At 45.4% G+C, this 25,947-nt stretch overlaps 1 protein-coding gene across 1 annotated transcript in view; it reads right to left on the reverse strand.

The window, feature by feature from the left end:
• The window catches only part of PLCB2 (phospholipase C beta 2), a 48,246-nt gene that overhangs the window by 21,766 nt on the left and 533 nt on the right, over nucleotides 1-25,947 (reverse strand). Inside the window, 12 exon segments of the mRNA XM_037402406.1 lie at nucleotides 1,181-1,265; nucleotides 1,651-1,733; nucleotides 3,706-3,863; nucleotides 4,181-4,327; nucleotides 4,526-4,692; nucleotides 5,375-5,475; nucleotides 6,080-6,155; nucleotides 8,733-8,786; nucleotides 9,409-9,488; nucleotides 10,242-10,382; nucleotides 19,548-19,616; nucleotides 21,971-22,048. Of these exon segments, the coding sequence (XP_037258303.1) occupies nucleotides 1,181-1,265; nucleotides 1,651-1,733; nucleotides 3,706-3,863; nucleotides 4,181-4,327; nucleotides 4,526-4,692; nucleotides 5,375-5,475; nucleotides 6,080-6,155; nucleotides 8,733-8,786; nucleotides 9,409-9,488; nucleotides 10,242-10,382; nucleotides 19,548-19,616; nucleotides 21,971-22,048 (1,239 nt within the window).

The following is a 25,947-nucleotide window of genomic DNA, read 5'->3' on the forward strand; positions in this document are numbered from 1 at the left end:
TTTCACCTTTGGTTTCAGACCAGCATTTGGTACCTCTCAGCCCTCTTATGTTCTGCTGCCTGCACTTGGCATGCTCTTCCCAGCCACCTATCCTGCACCACAGCTAAAAGAACATCTACATGGCCTGAAGGCATCCACGCACCCCTGGCTTTCACATTCCACCTACTTCTCTCATTATCCCAGAGCCTCAGTCCTAGATCAGCACTCAGGCTGTATTTAAACACTCTGCCTGCAGCAGATTTGAAAAAAGATCCCAGAGTAGGTGGCTCAAGCAAGCCAAGGATGTGTGACTCAGACTGTGCTTCTAGTCCTACACTCCCTGTACAGATAGCAACAGGCCTATTAATATTTTAGCTAAATACCCTGAACTGTTTCTCCCCACACACCCACCCTGTCTCTTCCTATTGCCCGGACAAGGACATGGGTCTGGACAACAAGCAACTGCCAGTTTGCTCGCTGCTTCTTTTCAGCTCTTCTTTTGATCTCATGCTTTAAAATAGATGCTTGGGCTAGGTTTCTTAGTTTTCCCTTCCACTACATATCCCAAGGAACTGCCTCATGCTTTGCAGAACACAGGCACTGCCTATTATTTGTAAATCAGTGTCCATTGGCAAGGTAACTAAAGTAGCAATGCGCACAGGGATCACCAAAAATGTCACTGTCCGCAAAGATACATGCTTGTACAAGCAAGCTGATGAGGAGGGTCAAGCAGATCGGGAGCTTTACTCATCTATTCTGAGCACAAAGCCATGTGTGTGGTTAGCTGTGTGCATAGGTTGGAAGCAGGAATTCAGAGGCATTGGTAGGAACAGCCTGAAACACTACTAGGCCCTTGTTCCCGTTTCTTTCCAAAGCAAGTGCTGGCAGATGAATTTGAAACAGTACCACGTACAAAAATACACAACTGGTACAACTTGGCCACCTAGAGCTCAGTTGCCAGAGTCACTCAGGTCACAGTGTCAAATAAGACTAGAGTCAGGCAAGTGCTTGGGAAAACCTCTGCGACTGAGAGGTCTCCCATCCACTATGTTCCTCACTCCTACGAACCAGGCTTATTTGTCCATGGCATTGCATTCTCTTTCACTGGCCTTGCATCTGTTATGGCCTCTCCTAGCACCAGGAGTGACCAATTTTTCCAGAATGACCTCTCCAGTAGCCTCCCTCCCCGATTTCTACTTACTGGGTATTTTTCCAGCGGCTCTGTCAGCAGCATATCTCCAAATATGGTTCGGCAGTACTCAGCCATCTTTGCCTGCTGCTTGGGCCTGAAAAGAGATCAAGCAGGTGTGGACAGGAGAACAGATACCCAAAGCCAGAGCTTAGCATGAACAGCTGTCTTGAGCTCTAGGTACTCTACCCAGAAAACCACCTCCTGCCTTCACTCAGACAGCTATGCAGATATTGAAGTCCCCTCCCAGGCCGGCTCCTATTTGTTCATACTCTGCCCCCCCCCCCCCCAGCTAACAGGCTGCACAGTTGTGGTCACCCTCACTCTGCACCTTATGGCTCATCTTTTAGCTCTGACCCACCTCCAGTTGCTTCAGAAATCTCAATCCATGTTTCATTTTTTCATTTCAGCTCAGGCACCCATTTAAAACCCAGCAGCCCTTGCCTGTATACCTTTTGCTCTCCCAACCACTAGATACTCACGAGTCCACGTGGTTCTCAAAGGACAGGATGACAGGGTAGAGAGATGTTTTAAAAGCGCTTTCTGCAATGGCCTCAATGGCATCCTAAATGGGAGACAATGGCCAGAGAAAAGATCAGCACCCGTTAATAGCAGAGACATGCAGCTGACCTCCTACTGAATGGACTCCAAACTGATCACTGTCAGGAGCTTCTTCTCTTTAAAGTAACTAAACTTTCTCCCAGTACGAAGGTGAGAAGTGTCATCTTTTTCATACCCGCCTGGGCTTCCAGCTCCAGAGGATACAACATGCAGCTAAACTCAATAGCTTGCATAAAAAAGCTGAAGATGTACGAATAAGACTTTTTATTTTTGTTACATAGTTTAGGGTATATATAAACAAATGTGAAAGCACCTTGCCAGAGTCATGCTGCTGCCACACGCACTTTGAATTTGGAGAGAGAGATGTATGCAGTACCAGGTTAAAGTGTTTCAAACCCTATTTATACTCACCTCTGAACATGTCCAATTTTCTGTCATTTCATCTGCTTATAAAATCCTGTCTAGCAGCAGAGAAAACCAGAATGTTCAGTAACCAGCAGCGCTGGCACTTCAAATGCAAGTACCATGGAAACGTTCTCAGCATTAATGATTTAAGAAAATAATCATATTTTCTCCAAGACTCTGTTAAACTGCCACAAACTTTCTACTATTTTCTGTTCTGGTGCTGCTAATTGATAGGGCAAAGAAGTGTCATTTGCTGCTTTGCAGCTACAGTCCCCTACTCCCCCCAACATCCTGGTTCAGCCATGATCTTAGCACTGAGGGAGGCTGCCCCAGCTGCTCCTCCATGCACTACTTGGACTCTCTCTTACAAAAACCTGCAAGGTTCAGAGGAGAAGCTACAGAAAAAGCTATTAAAAGGCCACAGGCAATGGTAGGAAAGGGAGAGAGGTGTGGAGGGGAAGACCGAGGTGTTATGTGAAACTAAAACTTGGGCACATGCTGTGTTAACAGGTTGTAATTTCCTTGAGGTACAGTCACATGCTTTAGCAGAACTCTGCAATTACAGCAGCTACAGCTGTCATTATTTCTCCTCTCTGTAGTGAACTGCTGTGCAAAAAGCAGCAGTGGCACAACAGGATTTGGGAAATTACTGACACTGAATATGACAATACCTCTGATCTTAAGGATTGGGTTCCCCCAGCCCCCAAAATATTTTAGTAATAGTGAAGCCTGCGAACTGGGGGGAAGATACAGAATAAGAATGAACAGCTTTAAAAAGAATCTGAAGTGCCTCTGCCTGTTGGCAGCAGCTCTGTAAAGAAAGGAGTGCATAAAAAATAAGTGTGATGCATCGATTTTTAACCTGCAAGATGTTTGTAGCTTCTGTGGTTAAATGCCAAGTGGTTAAACTTCCAAGGGAGAAGCAGACTTTGCACTCTGCTTCTGAAGCCTGGGAGCTGACTCCTCATGGAAGCCATCTGCCCAACATGCTAGAGGGCAGTTCCTCCACTGAACGCACTCCACACACTCATGTAATTGGGATGTAATTGAAACCTATTCTTCCAAAGTGCCACCACGTAAGGCTGTAAGCCACAGGAACCTGCTGTAGACCAGTTAGAAAATAAACCAGTTTTAATGGTTTGCTTTCTAAAAGCCACCCTGTTTGTTTCTCTAACGTGCATCTATTCATAAATCCACCATCCTCATGGTTTGTGTCCATCCATCCATCTGGCTACACAGCCCTGTGCATGTGGGCACATCTGCTCAACCACCTCTCCATCGCTTCTACCTGACTGCCTGCATTTCCTTCATTCATTCATCTTCATCCAGCCAGCAACCTCTCTTCTGGTCCTCCCACTCCAAAAATGTACACAGACTCCAACCTATTGCGTACTTGTTCATCTTTCATTCTTTCTACACATTCATTCACTTGTCATCTTGCCATCAATCTTTTCCTCTCAAACATCTTTGCTCTCAGCCCATCCATTTGACAGTTCCCTCAGCCAGCCTCCTCAGAGATCAGTCTACAGCCAAGCAGGGGAAAGCATCCACGGAGAAAATGCTTTCCATACCTTGAAGAGGATCTCAGTTGTCATGGTGAACCCGTGAGTGATGATCGGCTCCTCATCCGGAGGACGGCCCTTCCAGCAATCCAGCTCCACGCAGCGGCAGCCAGCCAGCAGCGTCTGGCGATACATTTCAGGAGAAGAGATCCCAGAAAACTGACCGGCTGGAGGAGAGCAGAAGGAGGGAGGCTCAACGTTACCTGCTCACATGGGACAGTTTTTGCATAAAACAGGAGCAACAGAAATCTCTGCCACCCTTCGGCAGGTGTACGTGGCAGACTGACAAGACATTCTCAGTAACAGGCTGACATTTCTCCTTCTCACACAACATTTAATTGCCAAGCCCCTCACAGTGCATTACAGCTCTCGGCCCTCCAAACTTCAGGGCAGATACATCTGCCTGCCTGTCAGTACCACTCTTCCACCCCTGGTGGTGGTACATAAGCGCTGGGGCTGAGGCAGATGCCGGAACCACCCATACCTGTTAAATACGTGTTGTGTGATGAATTGATGAAGTAGTGAGAGAGCGGCTGGGTCATGTCCTGGTGCAGCACCAATTTGTCCAGTGCTATCACATTGTTCTCAGGGCCACAGAGAAACCAGACCATCCCCTCTGGAGACAACTGCCCTACATGGAAAACAAAGCTGTTAATAGCATCGGCACAAAATGGTTCTGGCACATCCTTGCCAGTGCACTGCAACGCAGGGGCTTGTGAGAACTGGGCTGATTGCTCTCCTTAGAAAGTCAGAGTAGCAGAAGGTGCAAGTTCCTCTCCTACTTCCATGCCACCTCTACAGCAAGACTTCTGGGCTGAACAAGACTCACCTCTCTGGATGTTAATCCCACTGGGCTCATACTTCTCTATCAGGCTCTGCACCTGCTCAGGTTTGGCTGGTGGGAAAAGGATGTCATTGAGGCGAGAGTCTCGCTGCTTCTTGTTGATAAACTTCGCCAAATGCTCTTTGGTCATGTAGGGCTTTGCTTTTAAATGGCTAAAGTGAGAGAAGTACAGAGGAGCACAGGTTAAGGCCTGTGTACTACCCAGAAAACCTTTTCACAAAAGAGAGGTTGGTCCTTCCTCAGGTAGGCAATGGGTGCCTGCCTCCCTGGGCCCACACATTTCTGTTTTGTCTACTTTTCTTCCCATAAATGATGCTTCCCACTGTGGCCCTTCTTCTTTCTTACTAATTCTGTAAGGAGGCTGTACGTATTTGAGCCTCTGACTAAAACTCTAAAGGGACTTGAATTTCAGAGCACACTGAATTGCTTTCCATACAAAGCCAAGTCCATTTAGGAAGTCACAGATTTAGCTACTTGAAAAAAACCAAAAGCCACTGGCTATTTGTGAGGATCTATGGTTCTCACGCTGTACATGGCCTTGTTTGGTGCAAGTCACATGCAGTATCACATTCGCATGACCTAGTGCTGATCGGGAATCAGCCCTCCTGATGGTGGCAGTTAAGAAAGAGTCCCTGCAGCACCGTGAGGTCTCATCCTTTTCTTCAGGCTGTGAGTGAAAGTGTTGAGTGCACTGGCACTGTTTTGTGACCTGGCTTCCTGCATTTCTAAGGCTTGAGACAAACCACGTAGCACAAAATCACCTCGCCCCTCCTTTTTCCCTCTCTTTTGCCACAAGAGATCCCAGTTCTTTGCTGTAGCTTGAAGGAAACTTACTGTGAGGTAAATATTTCATCAATCTCAGGCCGTGGACACAGATTCATGAGGAAAGTTTTATACACGGTCTCAGGGAAGTCCTCTGGGTTGATGGCATCGTTCTGAGAATGCAGTAAAGACACGTCAGTATCACAGACCCATGAAGGCTTTCACCTCTCCGTTAACACCCGCAGTCCAGCACCTGTTTGCGACAATGCAAGTAAGCAACTGGCACATCTGGCAAGGTGTTTAGGGAAGAACACATGCAGTGAAGAAGCACCATAATGCCCTATTTCAGAACAGACAGTTATTTAAACTGTCCCTCAGTGCCTCTTGTGTGATGGTATAAAGCTAAAGCTTGATGCAGTGGCAGGAGCTGTCAGGGGCCTGGACTGTACTCTCTGCATTGGCAGAAGCATCAAAATTAACCATCAGATCTGTTGCTTCAAAGAGCATAAAGTGAAACAGGTGGAAGGGAACGTTCTGCTTCTTGTGCCACATAATGCAAGCAATGGAGTCACAAGGGTTACCACAATGCCAACAGTAAGAATTGATCCTAGCCGACCTGCAGTTAAGGCATGGCAGCTAGCAGTAAGGAAGAGGTTTCACAGCAACTAACAGCATCTGGGATGATGATTTTTTCATAGCCAAGGGCATCACAGTCTGTGTAGACAAAAACATTATTCTCAAACTAGCGAGACTTTGGCTACCTAGAGAAACTCTTACCTTGCCCTTTGGAAGATGACAAGCACTTAATGCTGCTTCCACCCTTTTCCTGTCTGCAGGAAACATCTGAAAAATACTAACCAGACAGAGAAAAAGAGAAATCACCACAATGTAGCAGGAGTGAAATCAAAAAGCCTGCATTTGGGTGGCTGGGAGCTGCAGCCAGAGTGCAAGACACTCAAAATGCACAGTGAAGGAGACTGAGAGGAAGACTGTAAACATGAACCAGAGAAGGGAGACAGTGTTTCTCCAAGGGAGTAGCTGATGTACCAAGTCCTATAAACCTACAGTGGATTTTTTGACTGCTGCCTTAATATAGAAGTTCTATATTTCTGCTATGGACTCTGTAAGAGCCCTGTCACTGAACTACATCAGCTTACTCTCAAAATCCCTCCTCACTACCCTTCCCCTCTTGGAGCTGCTCCCTGTGGTAGCAGGCCTCATGCCACAAATTCCTCAGACACTTTCCCCCACAAGACACTATCCCATGTGGTAGCTGGCATTAGCAAGGAATAACTTGGTAGTCAAGACAACAATCAAAAAAAGCAAACAAATGTGCAAATTTGCTGCTCTAGAAGAAGTCAAAATTTTCTGGAACCAAAGGCTCTCGACGAATTCAAGGAACAAACTCACTACACAAGCTGGTATACTGCACGATGGAAGCACAAAGGTCTGCTGCTGCAGAAACCAAAACTCATCTCCAATTTAGAAAGCTAGGCACTGGTCTGCAGGGCAGAATTCACTTGGTCAAGCCTTCACCTTAAAGCAGCCCCTTTGCTGCATTATGGAATAGTAACAGTAGCTGAACTCTATCTACTTTCAAAATATCCCCGTCAGCAGCAATGAGGTCTCCTCCATGGATAAATTTAGATGTCTGCTCTATTAAGCTCCTGGAATCACAGGTGCTCACAGCCAAAAAGGGGAACAAAAAGTGCCAAATGTGTTGACAGGTGGAAGAGTGTTCAGTGGGAGCTGCAGCAGGCTTATGCAAACTCAGTGCATATCGGTTTCCAAGCTGCCCTTTGCAAGGCAAAAATTGCAGCAACTTTGTTATGATTCAAAAGGGATTTAAATGTCAAAAGAGAAAGGCAGATGCTCAGTGGAATTTTCAGAAGAATCCAGACAAAGAGTTTTGAAGGCCTTACATATACTTGCACCTGGAGATACTGAGTATTTTTGTAAATCTGGCTCTTAATCTGGACTATTTAATGGTCTAACGCTTTATACAGTAAAGCACTTTTACCTCTGCAAGAAAGCAGACCAGGGCATTGAAGAGAGGTACATCCTGTACCAGACATTTTTCCTAGCTTATGTCAGAAGAATAAGCCATTTTCTCCCTGCAGTAATGCTACCTTGCTTGCATTTTAAAGATCAATTCAAAGTACTCTTCCCTAGTGCGAGTTATTCATTAAAGACCTATACATTTTTAAAAGCCCTTTGATGAATACACTGGTTTCTGACAGAATGAAATCTTGCTGGTTGGTGGTTTAGAAAACAAACAACAAAAAATGTTTATTGTTGAATAATGATCAACCATCCAGGAGCACATTTAGCCAGCATAGACTTAATCTAGAATCGTTATGCAATATAGCACACAGTAGGTAGCGTATTTACTACAGGTGATTAGCACTTGCCTCTTGTAATAATGTAACACAGCATAAACCTAGAAGCAGAGTGGTTCAGAACTTCCTAGTGAATACACACAAATGCACTATCTGCAGGTCCTTATTCTTAAAGCAAAAGATATTTATTTATGCACCCTTTTGGGTGAACATGGAATTGAACATGGCAGTGCAGCCTTTGGTTGCTCTATGAGTCGAATCAACATGGAGGAGCCACTGGATCAGCCATGGAGTAATTTTACTAGGGAAGACAGCGAGTGGCACAAAAACAGTTCTAGATTCATGCCATGCAGTACAGGGGAGAAATAACAGGCTGGTCTTTGCTTCAGCAAAGCAGCCTTGGCTTGTTCTAACAGCAGTCCTACCCCGGTGCACAAGGCCAACCCTGGGGCCAGTGAAGGGCAAACCTCCACGTTCTGTGCTTGAACTGGCATTGACGTTGGCCCAGAGGGCTGCCTCAAAGGCTGCTTCCCTCTCGTGCACATCCAGAGTAAAGGCTGGGCATTGGAATTACACTAGTGAGAACGGCTGGTGGTCCCACATGAAGAAGGAGACAAGTGAAAGTGATGGACCCCTACACTTTAGGCTAGCTGGGGAGTCAGGCAAAAAGTTCTCCAAATACAGAACTCCTTATATGAAAGGTTAAATTAATCCTATACTTCATCCACCTTTCAACTCAGGTTTGCAAAACAATCTGTGATCAGAATTTTACCAAAGTTGTTTGGTTTTGTTGATTATTTCTCGGCAAGAGCCAGAAGGTGAAATCTATGGCTGTTTAAGGCAATTTCTTGCTGTAGGTGCAGGCCACAAAAGTTCTCCCCTTCCAGACCCAGATTATGTCCCAGGCCCCTCCCTGGGAGGAACCTAGGTGGCAGCAGGAATCCTTTCATAGCCTGAATCCAGAGGGAATGATCTCTGCCTCTTAGGTGCAGAAAGAGCAGGCAGCTGAAGCCACCAGGTAACCACTCCCGTACCAGCTGCTCTGCCTTCAGTCTGACTGAACACACAAACACCCAAATATCTATACTCACTTCCTGACAGGAATCTTCCCCTCTGCATTAAGCTGCATCTTCAGCTTCACCAGGCTGTGAAAAAACCCACAAAATTATGAAAACACACTTGTACAGTTTTAGAGGTCCTATTAAGTAATGAGAAATAAAAAATACGCAACTGGGAAAACAATTTAACAGTCAACTGAAAATCAGGCCCTTCAAATGTCAGCTTACCTCAGATAGAATCTGTTAATGTTTCGTGGGAAGGAGAAACAGGCAAATTATAAGAGCTTAGATCTCAGAAAAAGTCCTCTAAAACATAAGATATAATGATATGTCCTACTATTTAGCATTCCTCAGCAATCCTAGGTTGCCAACCAAATGGTATTACAGAGCAAAGAAAAGAGGCAGCACTTCGTTGGGGTGAGTGCTGTGACCTCGGTGGGAGACCCCTTTGAGGCTCAGAATTTCAGTTTGTCTAAATACCACAAGTGTGTTTGACTGGCTCAAGCACTTCTGTGCCAGCCAGCGCTCACACAACATACAGCACAGCTACCAAACCCCTGCCCGTGCCTTGGGGGTCCTGCACTGACACAGGACTTGGTTTGGAGGCTGCCAAAGGACATGGATGCTACGCAGCCTTTTCTTTCTAGTACACATAGAAAGGGAAGTACGTGAATGTTTCAGAGAACAATGTTTGTCAGAAATCACTTACATTTTCTCTAGGAAGGTGTACCGAGAAGCGTTGTATGTGAGAGGATTCCGAACGATGGCCATAATATCCTCAGCCCAGCTCTGGGAACAAACACACACACACAAAGCAGAGGCAGTTGGACGTTACAGAACTGCACCAAGAAGTACAGAGCGACAAATGTGGAAAGGGCACAGAACTGTGGAACAATTTGGGTTGGAAGGGACCTTTAAAGATCATCTAGTTCCAAACCCCCTGCCACGGGCAGGGACACCTTCTAGACCAGGTTGCTGAAAGCTCCATCCAACCTGTCCTTGAACACTTCCAGTGACGGAGCATCCACAGCTTCTTTGGACAATCTGTTCCAGTGTCTCACCACCCTCATAGTAAAAACTTTCCGCCTTATGTCCACTTAAAATCTTCCCTTTTTCAGTTTAAAATCATTACCCCTTGTCCTGTTACTACAGGCCTTGGTAAAAAGGCCTGTCCCGATACTGCTGGGCTCCAAATCCCAACCGCTGTGCCCTGGGCTTGGCTTTATCACATTCCTACTGCCTATATACACTTGACACTTTACCACGGAGTCTTTTCAGCTGTCTGTTTATCCACACAAAGCACATGAAGGACAAAAATGACATATTAAATGTCTTCTACTGGTCCTTTTCCATGCAAGGTACAAGCTTCTAGAACTATGGAAGTACCACACCTTACTGGAACATTAACCTGGTTGTTTATAACCTTGCCAATAACATTGACAGGGTTCAGGTTCCCCGTTTTCCCCTCCCCTTTCCCACTCCCCACTCAATGCCCCAATCCTTAGTGTCTCCCAGCACTTCCTTGCCCTCAGGACCCAATACCTTGCCAACATTCTCCTTGTAGGACACAAAGTTATGAAAAGTGAGGTCAACCATGTCAGGGCCAGATACAATAGTCAGAGTCTTAAGCAGGAAGGTGCTGTGAGGATAATCCAAGTTAAAAACCTCTCGGAGCTTCTGGCACTGCAAAAGAAACAGAACAGATGGGGATGAAGGGAGAATGAGGCAAACTATCTGAAAAAAACAGGGCCCAATCCAAACCCTGACCCAAATTCACGGCAAGCTTTTCAAGGGTTGCAAAATCATTTAATGTATTCTTCCTTTCCTTGGCTTTCCTTATTTTTCATCTTTACTCTGGAGCCTGCATTACCTGGATCCTCCATGAAACAAAACATTGTGACTATCATTACTGTGCAAACACACTGTTTTGCCCTGAAAAAGCAGAAGTTGGAGACTGCCCTTAAAGAAATTCCTTTTGAAACTTCAACCTGAACTTGCAGACAAGCCAAGGAGTATTTGGCCTGCTCATACCAGAGGTGCATAACCAGGTTAGCACAGACAGCCATTTGTCAAAACACAGGCTAAAAAAACCCCTCTTTTAGCTTAGTGTGATACCTTTTGCTGTAACCTCCCTCCACCACAAGAAAGATGGTTTTTGGGACCTGGAAGCTCTACCAGCTGTAGACCTGCTTGCTGCAGAGATGGGCTCTCTCCCTCCAAGTCACGTTTGCTGCTAGTTGTCAGTTGCTAGAAGTGTTTTTTCCATAGCAACTGCAGTATCCTACAGCGATGGCTCACCAGAGATTTGTTTTGTTAAGTATAAGGCTCATCCGATTAGTCATACTTGGATTTCATCACCATATAAAAGTATTTATAGAATCCCTTTAAATTATTTAGCATTTTCTGCATTCCTATGTAAGGCATCATTAAACCAAGGTATCCTGGAGTTGTACTGATGGTCGCTATTTATAATGAAAAGATAAAATTCCCGTGTCCTAGAATAAAGCACAGCCATTCATTATCTAAAGCGCAGGATATATCCATACAGAAGCAAACAGGGAGGCTGCCAGAGCACCTGCTCCTTCAGAAACTGCGGGCAAAATTAATGATCTGGGATTTTTGGCAAAGCAGGTCAGATTCAGAAGTTTAACTGGAACTGGAACCTGAGCTCTTGCTGTAGGCACAGACCTAGAGTCATGGCTGAGTTTCAACAAGTTACAGCATCAGTAACACCTTAACACATCACGTGTCACGTGAACCGCAGTGAGAGAGGTTTTAGCTAAATGATTTCACCTTTGCGTTTGCCGTAAACTCGGAGCGTGTACAAAGTCAGTCGCTGCAGTACAGCTCGCATTCAGGGACTTGTTAAGCTGCTACTAACTGGACCAATATCTGAATCCCTGCAAGCTGAAAAAAGCAAACTCCCCGATCTTAGACTTCCATGGACCTTAATTTAGCCCAAGCCAGCTACAAACCCCAATATGTAACCATCTGTTTGCATATCGCTGTGATTCAAATGGAAGGAATTTCCTTTCTGCCACAAAATTTTCTCTTTACATTTGGACTGTAATAGCAGAAACTCCAAAACTGCTCAGCTTCACGCATTCTTGTGTGTTTGCATGACATCACACACAAAGCTGCATATATATTCAACAAGAAACTCTGCAGACTTTCCACTGCATTTTTCCAAATTTCTGGAGCATTTGCAATGTTGACACATCTGTAGCAAACAGACATCTTCAGGAAGAACAGGATTATAACTCAAGATCATCTGACTGCTGTCTCTCACTCTAAAAGCGGCTCTCCGCAGGAGTAACTGAAACCTGTATAATCCAAAAGCATTTGGAGGGAAAGAAGGAGGAAAGCAGTCAGCCACCCAGATTTGCCTGTTTTCTAATAGTTAGGGAATTTCTAAAATGGCTCATTCTTGCTTTGTGAGCAATTTTCCTTTGCAGAAGCGAGCAGCACCCACACACCCACACCTCCCTTCCACGCTCATAGCAACTCCTCGATGGAGCCTAACTTTTCATTGCAAGTGGCAAAGCGTTAGGATTTTAACTTCAAATTTAACTTCATCTTGCAAACCCACTGGCATTTGTTCAGTTTCCTTACCTCTAGTGTTGTAAACTACGTGAAGCTAAGACAATAGAGAACTTGTGGTTTACGCTGAACTCATTTCCTGCATTTGTTACAAACCGGCTCCTCCCAGCCCTTCCTCCTCTGCAAACTAGTGTTGCTTGGCTCTCCAGCAGACATTGCTCTTCACGCCATGTCCCCAGCAAGCTGAATGCTGCATCAGAGCGTTTGCCTTTATCTAGCTGTGCTCCACCAGACAAAACTGCCGCCTGCCATGTTTGGCAATGGCTTGATATCCCACCACCTTCTCAGAAAGTCCCCGTAGCTTTAGCCTGTGCCACTTTTTATATGCCATGCCCCTTATCAGCATTAACTTACGGCACCTCCTAACGCCATGGTGAAGTTGATAGCTTCATTTTATGAGAAGCAAACTGCAGCAGGGAGAGGATGATTTTGTTAGGGATCTAAATTAGGTCATATTTTCCCAGTGACTGACTTCCTGCCTGGCCTTAAGCAAGCTGCTTGCTTTCTGCTGCCTGCTTTACATGGGGATTATCTCCCTCCCAGGATAAACACAGTGATGTTGGCGTTAACACTGAAATGAAGATGGTGAGAGGACCACAGGCTGTGTCCAAGAGCACTGAACCTGATGCCATGGTTGCGTCTTGGCTCTTCCATAACCTGTACGCCTTTAGCACCTCGTGCTGCAGCTTCACTACATAATTACTTCGTGTCATGTTGCAGGTGGCCATAACGGGAAAATAGGAATCACTACATGAAAAACAGGACAACCATATTAGCCATGCAAATCAGAAGGGAAATGTGCTTAGCAAATCCACTTAAACTCCCAAATAAGCAGAAAACAACCCATCAGCAGAGCGGTTGAAATACAGATTCGGCTTGCATTTCACTTCCCACCCTCCTGATTTCCCTAAAATCCTCATCTGTACAAACCACATTCATAGTCCAGAGAAAAGCAAATTCTGATGCAAATATAAAGAAAGAGCTAGGCTTAATACAAGAGACAGAGACGGACAGTCATTTCTCTACTTGAAATGGGATATAGCCTGGGATAACCAGGACTTGCCACAGCTGCCTGCACTCACTGCACTCTGACAATTTTGTATATTCATGAAACATGCAGCATGATGCAATGTTCATGGTATTATAAGACAGGATGTGACAACAAATCTTCTCTTTTGGAGAAGGAAGGTCTTGTTTGGTTGCCAGAAAGCAAAGGGAGCACCAAGATTATTGAAATGCCTTTGGCTCTGCAGGTAATGCTCATGTCCTCAGTAGCAGCACCGCTCCATCACGGGATTCAGCAACAAGACCCGACTGCCGAGAAGCAGGGAGGGCTGTCCTGCCACCAGCTGCACCGCGGGGGGCCCCCGACTCTGCGCCAAGCATCTCAGCGAGATGAGGCAGAAAAAAAATATTACGCAGATGAAGCACTCTCAGCTCTCATTGCTGTCTTATCTAAGGGAACCGGAAAATGCAGCAGCACACAGATTCACACAGCACAAAATAACCCACGGCACTCTGGAATCGAGCAGGAACAGACTGCAAGGGAGACATGCAGTCTGTGCATCCTCAGTAACTTCTGTCCCTGTGGTCAAAGAGCTCACTCTGCAGAAAGATGGAAGAGGCAGAAAAATGGCCCAGGGTGGTAAAATGCTGTTATTCAGATGTGACCATTTCCTCACTTGGCCCCTGCTCTACTATTTACAAATCCTTTGCAAGCCACAGGCTTCTACCCGCTTTTCTCTTGCATGCACATGTATCAGTTTGTCTCCGTGCTTCTTGTGATCACTCTCTTATTTGGAGGCCTGAACATCAGACTTTTAGTTCCATCCTGTGCTCACACACTGCTGAATCCACAGCGTAGCGCCGAGATGATGCTCAATCCCCAGAGCTGCTGCTTTCCCCTGGGATGCGGCAGAATGACTGACCACCCACAATGTGTTTGTAGTCCGCGGCTCAGCCCTCAGCTCAGCTCCCAGTGCAACGTGAGTGCTCCCTGCATTGTTCCCAAACAGTACTCGTTCCTACTTTATCATCTCACAATATGGCACGTGAAATACCTTGGTATCATTTTCTCCCTTGTACATGTTCAATTCAGAGTCTGCATCTCTAAGTTCAGTAACAACAACATGCATATGGAGGATGAAACTGTTTTATAATCATGACAGTCAGAAAATACAACTTCTGTTTTTGTAAAAAATTATGCTTGTTTCAAAGCCAATGCTTGCTGAAATGTCTAAACAAAACCCAAGACGAAGCCAACAGCCCAGCAGTCTGGCCTAAAACATCATGTATTTTGGTCCTAATTATTACATTCTCTGTCAGCGTTCTGGGGTCTTGGTGCATCAGAAAAAAAAACAAAATGGAGCAGACATTATTGTTCCTTGTTACTGAAAGGAAAACACAGAATTGCATCGTAAATAACATCTTGATCTGCTTTGGCATGCTGCTGAACTACATTCAATAGCTTTTTATCTGGTCTCATTTATGTTCAAAGTCCCTGCTAATTCTTATCTTCATTACTCTTGAACATGCGCCAAAGTTCATTCTGCCCCATCTCTCAAAAAAAATTTCCATGGAGAAAAAACACCACAGAATACTGAGTAGCTCTCAAAGAAAATAAAACAAAGGGGGTGAAAAGGGGAAACCTGCACATGCATAGATGAGGTCACGGGAGGACTTGAGGGCTGTGTGCACGCTTACGTGCTAACATACCAGGAGGCAAGGGCTCAGGGCGGGGGCAGAAGGGAGAGTCGAGTCTGTCTGAAAGAGCATGGTCGTCCCTCACCTTCAGGCAGGTTCAGTTCCAGGAATCATTCCTTCTGGGGCAAACAGCAGTGGCCCTTTTCATTTAGAGGTAGCTCCTACTGCTGCCAGCCCTTAGTGACTTGTCCCTTTTCCAATGCCACACTTACTGTGCGGGGGACAACAGGCTGAGCACTGACTCCCTAACATGGGCAGTGTCAGGAAGCAGGTCCCACCAGTCCCTGCCTCCCAGCTTGCAGGGACAATGCTGTGACCTGGGCTGGCAAGGGACTGTGATTTATGGCAGGTCTTTTCAGAAGTGTTTTTACTGTGTGGGCGCTTTGGTGTTATTCTTCCTGCTGTGTATAGAGAGGTTACAAAGGAAAACCCCAAAACTCTTGCTTAACAGCAGCAGGAAAGTGTTACTGAAATAACTCCCGACATCCACAGTACCCCACCAGCGGAGACTCATTTCACCTACGTTGGTCTGAAAAGCACTGGCCACATTCCACCCTCATGCAGCTTGAGCTACAGCCAAAAAGTGCACAGTACCTTGCAGACGAGAGCAATAGTGCTGATGCTCTCAATAAAATGCTTTCCTTCCTTATAAATTCCTTCAGTCGTAATTCAGTATGAAAACCAGAACAGCAGCTTTGTCTCAGAGGCTGTAGATTTACTGTGGTGTCACTTGCAAGGGGAAAGGATGCTTGATCTACTATTGGTACTACCCAAAGCCGGGATCATGCTCACGCAGAGTTACACCAGTCTGCACCCTTCTCCTCTACTTTTAGTCAATGAAACAAGTAACCATTTGTATTAATTGCAGCAGTTATATCCCACAAAGACTCCAGGCCATTATTTCATAATAGGGGAGACAGCACCCTTTTCCATTTTTCCACCCTTCACTTCCAACAGATCTTGGTTTGCTTCATCACACCAGTTTTTCATATTTATACCTTTTTGTAATGATACACCAGACATAGCCGCCATATGTGGAGGGTGTGGTGATTCACATTAAGGAGTTTTCACTGCTTTCTGCATTCCTTTGAGCAAATTCTGCTCTCAGGAAAGCCAACTGAATACACAACTGAAGGCTTTAAGCAAGCCACGCAGCAGCATTATGGATAGCGTAGCCACATGTAAGACAGACACGTCCAGGAGGGGATGGCACAAGACCTCCCATCATCCCCTAAGAGAAAGGTGGATAAGGAGCCAGCCTAGTGCATTTTAGTACACGTTGCCACAGAGATGCCAGAAAATTCCCTGAAATAAAACGGAACTTCTTTTAAATGGGTCTCTCTGAAATGCAGAATTCAAAAAGCACTTGGGATTTTCATAGCAGAGATTGTCATCAAGTGCATCATTTCTGCTGTTGGAAATAATAAATCACTTGGTGCTTGACCTTTGTTTCTTTGTAAAAAATGAGCTGTAGCCAATACCAAGGACTGTAAAATACTGTTTCTGGCCTATCACAATGGCTAGAATACAACAGCTACACCAGGTCAGACCACAGGTCCATCCAGATGCCTGGGGGAAAGTGTAAGAACAGGGCAAATGCAATGATACTTCCCTGACACATTTCTGCAGCTTCCAGCAATTTGTGATTCAGCAACTTCCTAAACCAGAAGCACTATCTTGCTTTTAATGACCCTCAAAAGGCACTTCCTTCTTGTCCTGACTTTTTAAATTCATGTACATTTCCAGGACTTGTGCAGGAAGGCATCCCACAGCACAGTGACATGAGGTGTAAAACAGCAGCATCTCCTTCTGCTTGTGCTGAACCTGCCTTTGGAAAATTCCATTTGATGTGTAGCTCTCACACTGGAAGAAACACTGAGTAACTGCTTCATGCTCACCTTCTCCAGTCAACTTCTGATCTTACAGCACTCCACAACACTCCTCCACATCCTTATCTTTTTTTTTTTTTGCCAGACTATAGTCCCTGCCTGCTCAGATGCTTTTCCTACAGCAGCATTTCATTCTTTTATTAGTCTTGCTGCTCTTCCCTCCTTTTCCAGTTCTTCTTTGCCTCACTTGAGACAAGGACACTAGAAATCCACAGGTATGTGGGTGCATTCCGGGTGCGCACAGTGGCATAGTTTCCTAATTCTCTCCTTGTACTTCCTAACATAAAACTTAGTTTTATGAGCAAATATTATTGAACACTGCATTGGTACTTTACCAAACCCTTATGACCTTGTTTCTAAGTAGCAGTAGTCAATGCTGAGCCTGTCATTATGGCAGATTAGGATTGGGATTTTTTTTTTTTCCTGTGTGCATTGCCTGATTTTCAGCTATACTAAATTTTATCACTTATCATCCAGTCAATCAGCAATTCAAGGTCTTTCCACAAGTGTCCCTTTATTACCCCAAATAACTCTGTGCCATTGGCAAACTTTGTCTTATCTCTATACACCTCTTTTGCAGATCACATATGAACACACCGTATGTCACAGGCCCAAGCACTGATCTTTGTGGGAGCGTGCTGGTTCCCTCTCTCTTCTCAAGGGACCTTTAATTTTTTCCATGCAAAGTTGTCCTCTCTTACTCTGTTCTTTAAGAGCCTTTGCTTATGATGGGAATCACACAGACCACTTTTCAATCTTATTGAAAAAGTTTAGAGCTTACTATGGAACACAGCTGTTGCTTCCCACTCCTCTCTTGCTTTTTGCTACCCTGGTACTGCTTAGGAATTTCCTCATTCTTTTCACAATCTTCTGTGCTTTTATTAAAAATCTCTTTTAAAAGGCCATTTTAGCTTTTCTCTGGATATGAAATGTGGTCATCCCAAAACTGTACTGTGAATTACTCTTAAAAAAAATAAAGGCAGGTGTGTGAGAGTGTGTCTTGTTTCCAGGGCATTTCCTTGCTTGTGAGCAGGGGTTCGTTACCGGAAGATGCTGTTTCAGAAGAAGGTCCTTCTGTCTAGAGGCAGCTCTGACACTGCACTTGTGCCAGTGTGTTTCTCCTGGTAGTCTCCAGTTAGTCTTCTTTAAACAATTGTCAGAATCTAGGACATCACTCACCAGCCTGCCTGTTGCCACCAGAAGGATATACAATACAACTATGGCCTCAGTACTTACACCATCAATTTATTATCTCTATCAAAGCTGAATTCATTTCGTAAACAGTTTATTCCTGAAAGTTTAACACCCTAGAAAACAGTATCTCATGCCTCTCCTTTAAGCTGGCCTTTTCCTTGGTGCATTCTGCCTGGAGTGTAGCACCTAGCCCTACCAGCTCCAAATATTTTATCCTCTTAAATGAAAAACAACTTCTGAGAGCTTTTTTCCAAACAAATATGCCCACAAAACAAGTTGCAGACAAAGTTTTAGGCTTGTTGAAAACTCAAGTATGTTTCATTCTAGTCAGTTTCCAAGAAGAAACACAGTTTCTCAGAAGGAATTATGATTCTTAAGAATTGCGTAAGATGGGTACTGTTCTTGAGCTCTGCTGTGCCTTTAACACCCACCTCATTATGGTCTTTTGAGAAACACCAGTTTTGGGGAGCTCTTGAACAGGCATTTTCAAAGCAGTACTAAGAAAACAGCTGTACTACTTAGACAAAGAGGCTGCACTAGTCTCTCAGTATACATTGCAAAACCTTCCCCTTTTGTGTTAGACTGAGAATCGCCTATGTTGTCTATATGTAGCCATTACCTTTACTCCTTTGTTTCCTTTTCACATTCTAGCTTTACTTCAATTTTCTGCTTGCCTTTTCTGTACATGGAAATGTTAAAAACAAACAAAAAACAGACCCAGAAAAAGAGTCCTACCCAAGGACAACTTTGCAGCAGGAACTCAAATTATAACTGAAACCAAGAACAAAGCCATTATCATGTGCTTCCCTTCGTCTGCCACCCTACAAGCAGACAATTTAAAATTATTTGGGGAAAAAGAAAAACACACACTAGGTTTTTGCTAAACTACATTTTCTTCCCTTTAAAGGGAAAAAAAGACCCCACCACACACTGCGTTGGAATCTCACTGTAATTACAGGTTTGTAGCTGCCTTGACCCAGCCTGTGCATCTTTGCACAAGAGAGAAGCTCCAGTGACTCAACAGAGAAGCATCACAAGTCTCCTGCAGGACTTCCCTGTGTAGCTCAGTGAACGTAAAGGTCAGGCCAAGATTAAAGCTAGCCAGATACATAGCAGGGGGGAGAACACAGCTGCTGTGCACAACACAAAATAAGTCTTTTGGCAAGTGCTCTGGAGGGGAATTGTTTCTTTCCTAGCCTTCTGGCATATTCTTTCCAACAAGCTCATATACCATAGTCCTGAAGCGCCTTTCTTTTGGGTGCACTGAGGAGCCCTGGGGAGTTCAGGGACAAGAGTAATGATGCCTTTTCTGTATTTACGTAGTTGTGATGTAAGGAGACAAGGTCCTCGCCACCTTCTTGGAACAGAAAGCCAGGATAAACCGCCGCAGCTTATGCCAAAGCCCCAGGCAGCCTTGCCTTTCCCACACGAACAACCAGCAGAAATGAAGCTATGCACTCACCTTGGGGATTTTGGCAAACCGCCCTACTCTGGTATCTCGGATGCTGGTTATATCCAAAATTTCCATTTCCTGTGACAGAATAAGGACAAGGAAGATGAGAAAAGACATAAAAAGGAAGAAAAAAACCCCACCACCACTGCAGAGCCCCCAGAAACTGCAAAGCAGGTCTCAGCCTGTGCCCTTCCCTGAGGAAGAGCTCTCCTACCAGGAGCAACGCAGGCAGGGAAACAGCAGCTGATATGCCAAGCTGGCAGGCTGGCTAGTGCAGAGGCAGCAGTTTCTGCAGCACTGTCCTCTTCAGGGTGAGCCCATAGGCCCAGTGTGGATTACCACAAGAAGGAGTGTATGACATGCATACAGGTTTATATGGGGACACTCTACCCCAGTTACAAGTCAATGTGTTAATACAACCCACTCATGTTCGCAGCCTGTCTTTTGCCTCCACACATTCAACACAGAGCAGCTGAGCTGCAAGGCAGGCAGGACCATTTCTCTCCCTAGGTCACTCCCAGCAGACCGTCACCTAATCTGTTCTGAAGCAGCTCCCATGGAAGACATTCCACAATCTTCCCCCAGGCAGCCCACCCCACGTCCTCATTACTGGCTAGTTGTCATGTTTATTTTGTTTGTTCTTTTAATATCCAACCTGAGTTTCCTTCCTCTGTTACTGATTTGTCTGCTCACCACAGATCTGGAGAACAAATTATACTTGTTGCACTAGATAATATTATTTTCCAAGATCACAATAATAAACAATGTGGATACCATGTCTTCTGGCTGTATCCCCATTATATTGTCAAGCAGGATGGAAATTTTACTCATAATCCCACTCCTTTCTGAACCCTAGTGCGAAAGCAGTGCATTTTTTCTTCTTTGTGTTCATGATAAGCAGATCTTACGGAGAGTCAGCCAAAAATTGGTAAGTCACATGAGTTCAACATACTACACCATGCTCTGTACTAGCCCATCTCTTGTCCCTGGCTACTGTGCTCATGCCAGCCTTCACAGGACCTTCACAAGCCTGCCCCAGCTCCCTCTGACAGCTAGTGTTTGCCCACCACTCTTGCTAGCTCACACTGTCTGCAGATTCCCTCAGAGGATAAGAAAGATGCCAGACAAGTGCTTCCCCAAGGATGTAAAACACGCTGTTGCTCTACTGCAGCTCTCACATTTGTTTACAGTTTATTTAAGGTGCTAATCAATGGTATTTTTCAGGAACATGTGACCCCCTCCAGTCTAGGTTTCCTCATGTCAGCTATGCTACCTTCCCAGGTAATTAAATCCCTCTCACTACTAACCCACAGAAATATCTCTGCTTATGATGGGTGACAATAGCTCCCCTTGCCCCACTTTGTGCACCACTTCTTCCTGCTGTCTGCTGGAACCTTTACAGCCAAAATTCTACTGCAGGAGCAGACCTTGAAAGGGGAGCATGACTGAGATGGCTGGAAGGAGAGCACATCTAGAGGGATGTGACATTTCTTAGCCTTGCAACACTGTTCTCTGAGGATACAGCTGCATCACAGTGCCCTGTCCCAGCTGGCATTGGGGCACCCTTCTGAAAAGGCAGAGCTCATCAAAACACATCATGTCTCTTGGCCAGGGCACTGTGCAGGACTACTGTCTCTGTCTCTTTATCTACCATGCCTCTTCAGCATGTAGGTCACGAGGAGGAAGTAGAGCCGAACCACAGCTCTGCTCTGGAAAGCAGAAGTAAGCCCAGCCTTCCACCTCCAGTCAGCCAGATCTCTCCACTACTCATTGCTACTCATCAGTAAGGAAATGAATTCTCCTTCCTAAATTTGTTGCCTCTCACTCTCTTCCAGCAGCCAGCATCCTGCTGTTTACCTCTGCCAGGGTGCACGCACCATCCTGGCCTGAGAGGAGCACAACTTGCTCTCCAGACTGTATGTAATGTCTACATCACTACAGTCATTACTTTTATTAAAATGTCTAAAACCCCAACAACTCAGTTCATTACAACAGGTGCACACGGTACACGTTAGCTGAAGCTGCATACACCTAGCCATTTCTTTCCAACTGCACCACCGTACAGGGTTGGGAGAATCATTTAGCATGCTGGTTAACAGTGATATCAACACCACTGTTCTTTGTGAAGTCCTTTGAAGCACATCTAATGAATTTTGCAGGTATAAGATGCCGGCATGACAAAAAGGTCACACGAATCTCTCTGGCATGTTCACAGCTTAATTTCTTGCCCTTTTCTGGAACTCTGAAGACAGATAAATCTGCCCTTGAATAAGTACAAGACTCCCAGGTCCTTTGAGAAAGGGCTTCCTGCTAAGTGGAATGAGTATGGTGGTTTGTTCCCAAGTGCAGACCTCAAGCACTTATGGTGTTTTAATCTCGCACAAACTTAACCTGGCTATTTGGAGACCAAGCTGTGAAGTCTTAGGACTTACCTTATTCTGATAGGTCCAGTATAAGTAAAAGCCCTTTGGATCCACTCGAAGAATCACAGGAGAAGCACCTGCTGTTTCCTGACAAAAAAACCAAAAACCACAGAAAAAGGTTAGAACCTTACACGATGTGCTGGCTTGCTTTCTTTGTGGAGAACCCATCACGGGACGTAAGGTTCCCAGTTCAAATATAGACGCGGTTGGGTGAATCATCATCTGTGATTTATGGAAATGAACCAGAGTATTTTAGTACATCTCCAGAGTAACGGCGTGAGGCTACAGAAGCAGATCTTTGCTGAAGCCCAAGTCTCACCAGCACCAAGCATTTAGCTAGAACAACTCTCTTGGAGCTTTCTATACAATGGATTAAGAAAGTACCTGTAGATGCAATTAATTGTTTCATTTGAACTGCCTTCCTCCCAAAGCACCAACTTCATTCTATGGACTCCCAAAGTAGCCTAGGCCAAGCAGAGGTAGCATTCATCTGTGGCACCCACCACCTAGGTGCTAGTTATCTGGGCTTTCTTTACAGAGAATGGGTCTAGTCAGGAACAGGTCAAGGAGGGGTCCATCTAATACAGCAGACAAGCCTGCTTTACGTGGCAATTCTTAAACTCCGTGGACTAGCTCTACACAGACTATGAAAAGAAGTGGCTATTTAAACACCAACACTACAGGCACAAAATTAGATTAAATTATTCAGGGCTGATCCCAAACCCCATACAACTGCGAGGCCCTCCAGATCAGAGCCAAGGCACATACTGCAAAGACGAGATAGGCTACTGTGAGCTTGTGTGCTTTGCCTTGGAATAATTACACTGTGTCTGCATGTCCAGTTAAAGGCAACTCCACAGACATTTTCAAGACAGCATCCACTCCCATCTCACACACAAGCCTGTGCTGAGAGATGAGTTAGCATGAGCTCTTTGGAGACAGAGATGAAGGACACTTGGTGCCTCTTCTTGGGTCCCAGCCCATTTGCTCATTCCATATAGATGGCTCCTGAACTGCACTTGACCTCTGGTGCCACAGAAGACAGGATCATAAGGCCTATCAGCCATTTCTAGGAAGGCTTCAAATTCAGTTCAGGAAGCTGAAATACCCAGCTACTGAGATGAAACCAGTAATGAAATTTGGAAGTTGTATTTGTCACTTGGCCTTGGTTTCTTCTGTTTGTTATTGAACTCATGCTTTACCCCAGAGTGTATTTGTATTTCCTGGGACCTCCATTTCCAGATCCAGTATTCTTCATTAAACTGCCCATGCCACAGTACGCTCTCCTTTTACTCCCTACTTTCTCATGCTGTACCAGGGACAATGCTGATCTGCACAGCATCACGCCCATGTTCCCAGAGCTCTTGGTTAGCTCCCTGAACACATGGCCACAAGCCGCAAAGAACAGAACAGGCACTATACTACTAATGAGTATCATGCCATGTTTCTAGATTAAACTTATCTCCTATGAAGCAGCTTTCTTGAAAGCAAGTTGAGGCTGCAATAAGGACTGCTGATGGCTGGCCTCCTGTCAGGATCATGCATGTTATCATGATCGGGACATGCATGGCTGTGGGGTGCAGGTAGACTCCTACAGGGTGGCTCCTGGCAACAAAGGAAATGGTGAATTTTACAGAAGACAGTCTGGCAGCCAAATTGGCTGCTGCTTACACCATGGAGTTCAAATCTAGGGCAGAGAGTAAGCATTGTTTGGTAAAATCCTGTAATCTATAATCTTTAAGAGATAGAAACATTTTTGCTTCTATTATGAGGTTTAAGAATCAGCATAAAGCCAAATACACATGTATCTGTTCCACTTAAGAGGTCAGCTACTACACTGTGCCCTACCCGAGGTGTTGAAAGTGTTCCCAAGCTGGTTCTTGAAATAAACTATCATCCATGTAGTAGGACTTAACCTCTTTACTCTGCTTGGTAGCCCCAGCTTGCTGAATGCTAAACAAAGTGCACCTGAGTTGTTCCTTACCCCAAGATGTGGCAGCTAACTCAGTGGGGCAGGACAGAACAGTCCTGCCTGTCAGAGATCCTACTGCACTCTCCTCTGGAGAATACATTACAAGTGCTGGACAAGGTGAAGGCACTAGAACAAAAAGTGTGGTTTTCCTTTTCTCAGGAAATGGTTGGGTATAGTTAATGTTCCAGTCCAGTTCCACAAGATACAGAGCAATGCAAGGAGCCAATCTGATCTACCTTCATTCCTTTGCCTCAGATATTGTGGAAGGCGTTCAAAGCTGTTACCAACAGCACAGCCAGGTCATGTCAAAGAGCGACACAAAAATGCAGGCCCATGCCCTCTAAAGGGCAGCAATCCTGCAGCCTGGAGCTCTTGCCATCACTCTTTGCAGCTGGCTCTAACTGTGGAGGAGGAAAGCAAGATGAGATGGAGCAACATGACCAGGACAGCCCACTTGTGGAGAAGGTTTTCATTATTGCTGGAGGTCAAGTCTGTAAACTACTTAGTGATTAGAGGCAAACATTTAGGAATGTTTACAAAACTGTAAACTTTAGGGAAAAACCTACATGGGACTTGAGGTCCCCAACTCCTATGGTTGCAGCAGGAAATAAACACTTGGTGGGTCTTGGAAGCCCAACTTGACTCACCTTAGGTTTCAAGGGAGCCTAACTATCCCAGGAATTTCCAGCAAGATACTTAACAGCTTAAAGATTTTTGGAAAGTGGTCTCCAAGGACTGAGCATAGAAAGTCAGCAGCGATTTCAGACAAGTTTGGCTACTGTTATTCTCAGAAACCAGATCCCTGTTCAAATTTAAAGAAGCCACAAGCACGTTCTGCAGGCAGTGGGCTCACTGGAAAGAAAGGGAAGGCTGCCCTCTCCACTATACCCTGGTGTCATCCTCCTGTTTATGTACAGCTAGTGGAATAAATGCCCCGTGGTATTCCAACTTGTATTCCTCAGCATCCATCCTTTCTGTCAGCTGTATATTAGTTTGCGCTCTCATTTCTCAGTGCCGTGGGACCACCCCTGCTTATGCTGCACACAAGTGATCTGCCTCCACCGCACACACTGCCTTGGGACTTAAAACTCTATTCCAGCTTTACACCCAACCAAAGTAAGCACTAATCCCTCCTGCACCGCTGCTGGAGGCTCCCTCTAATGCATCTCATTCGCACTACCACATCAAATGTTTCCCCCAGATCTTGGTGACTAATCATAACCTGGCCTGCCCCCCCATTTTATCAACATTCATGCTCAACAGCAGACAATTCACGCTTCAGACAAAACAGATAGGCAGCTGCTGTCCTCTTGCTCAGGTATGTGGGTATTAGGGTACACACTCTTTTGCCTTCTTAGAAAGTGAGGAGGGGAACTATTACATTCCAATTAACTTCTCTGCTGCTGTTCCACACACACTCTTCCCCTCACAATGAAAGGCAAACAGAGACTGCAAACCAAGTGGGAGGCTCTGGTGCTGTTAAAGCACAGGTCTCTTGTTGCTTGGCCACTGTGCACTTGGTAGCTCACTGAACCACCAGCCAGGCAGGCGTGGGAGGACACAGCTCACCCTCTGATCCACTCCAGCAACAAGGCCATAAGAGGAAGCAACTTGGAGCCTGATTTCCTCTCTATCTGCAAAGCACGGACAGTCCGCTCAGCTCTGGAGTAAAACCTACCCCTGATGCTCCCCCGGACAAGTCAAAATGCAGCATATGCCTCTCAGCCTGAGGAGACTCCCAGCAGCGACCGCCTTCCTGAGAGCTGGTTCACAAACACAGACAGGACCCTGGGGTCCTACGCCCAAGAAGCTGCACACACAGACCCAGTGGCACACTCCATTCGCTTCCATCCTCCAAAATAACAAGAGGTGCAGAAGCCACATCACCAAACCCTAACGCATGTGCCCTTTGTTTTTAGCTCTCAGCTCTCCTGTTCTCAGTTCACTCTCCCTATCCATCACTGCTCTCAGGTATGACACACAATGTCCCACCCCCTGTGCTCAATACATGCTC

The sequence above is a fragment of the Falco rusticolus genome, chromosome 10 (genome assembly GCF_015220075.1).
Source record: "Falco rusticolus isolate bFalRus1 chromosome 10, bFalRus1.pri, whole genome shotgun sequence".
Taxonomy (NCBI): Eukaryota; Metazoa; Chordata; class Aves; order Falconiformes; family Falconidae; genus Falco; species Falco rusticolus.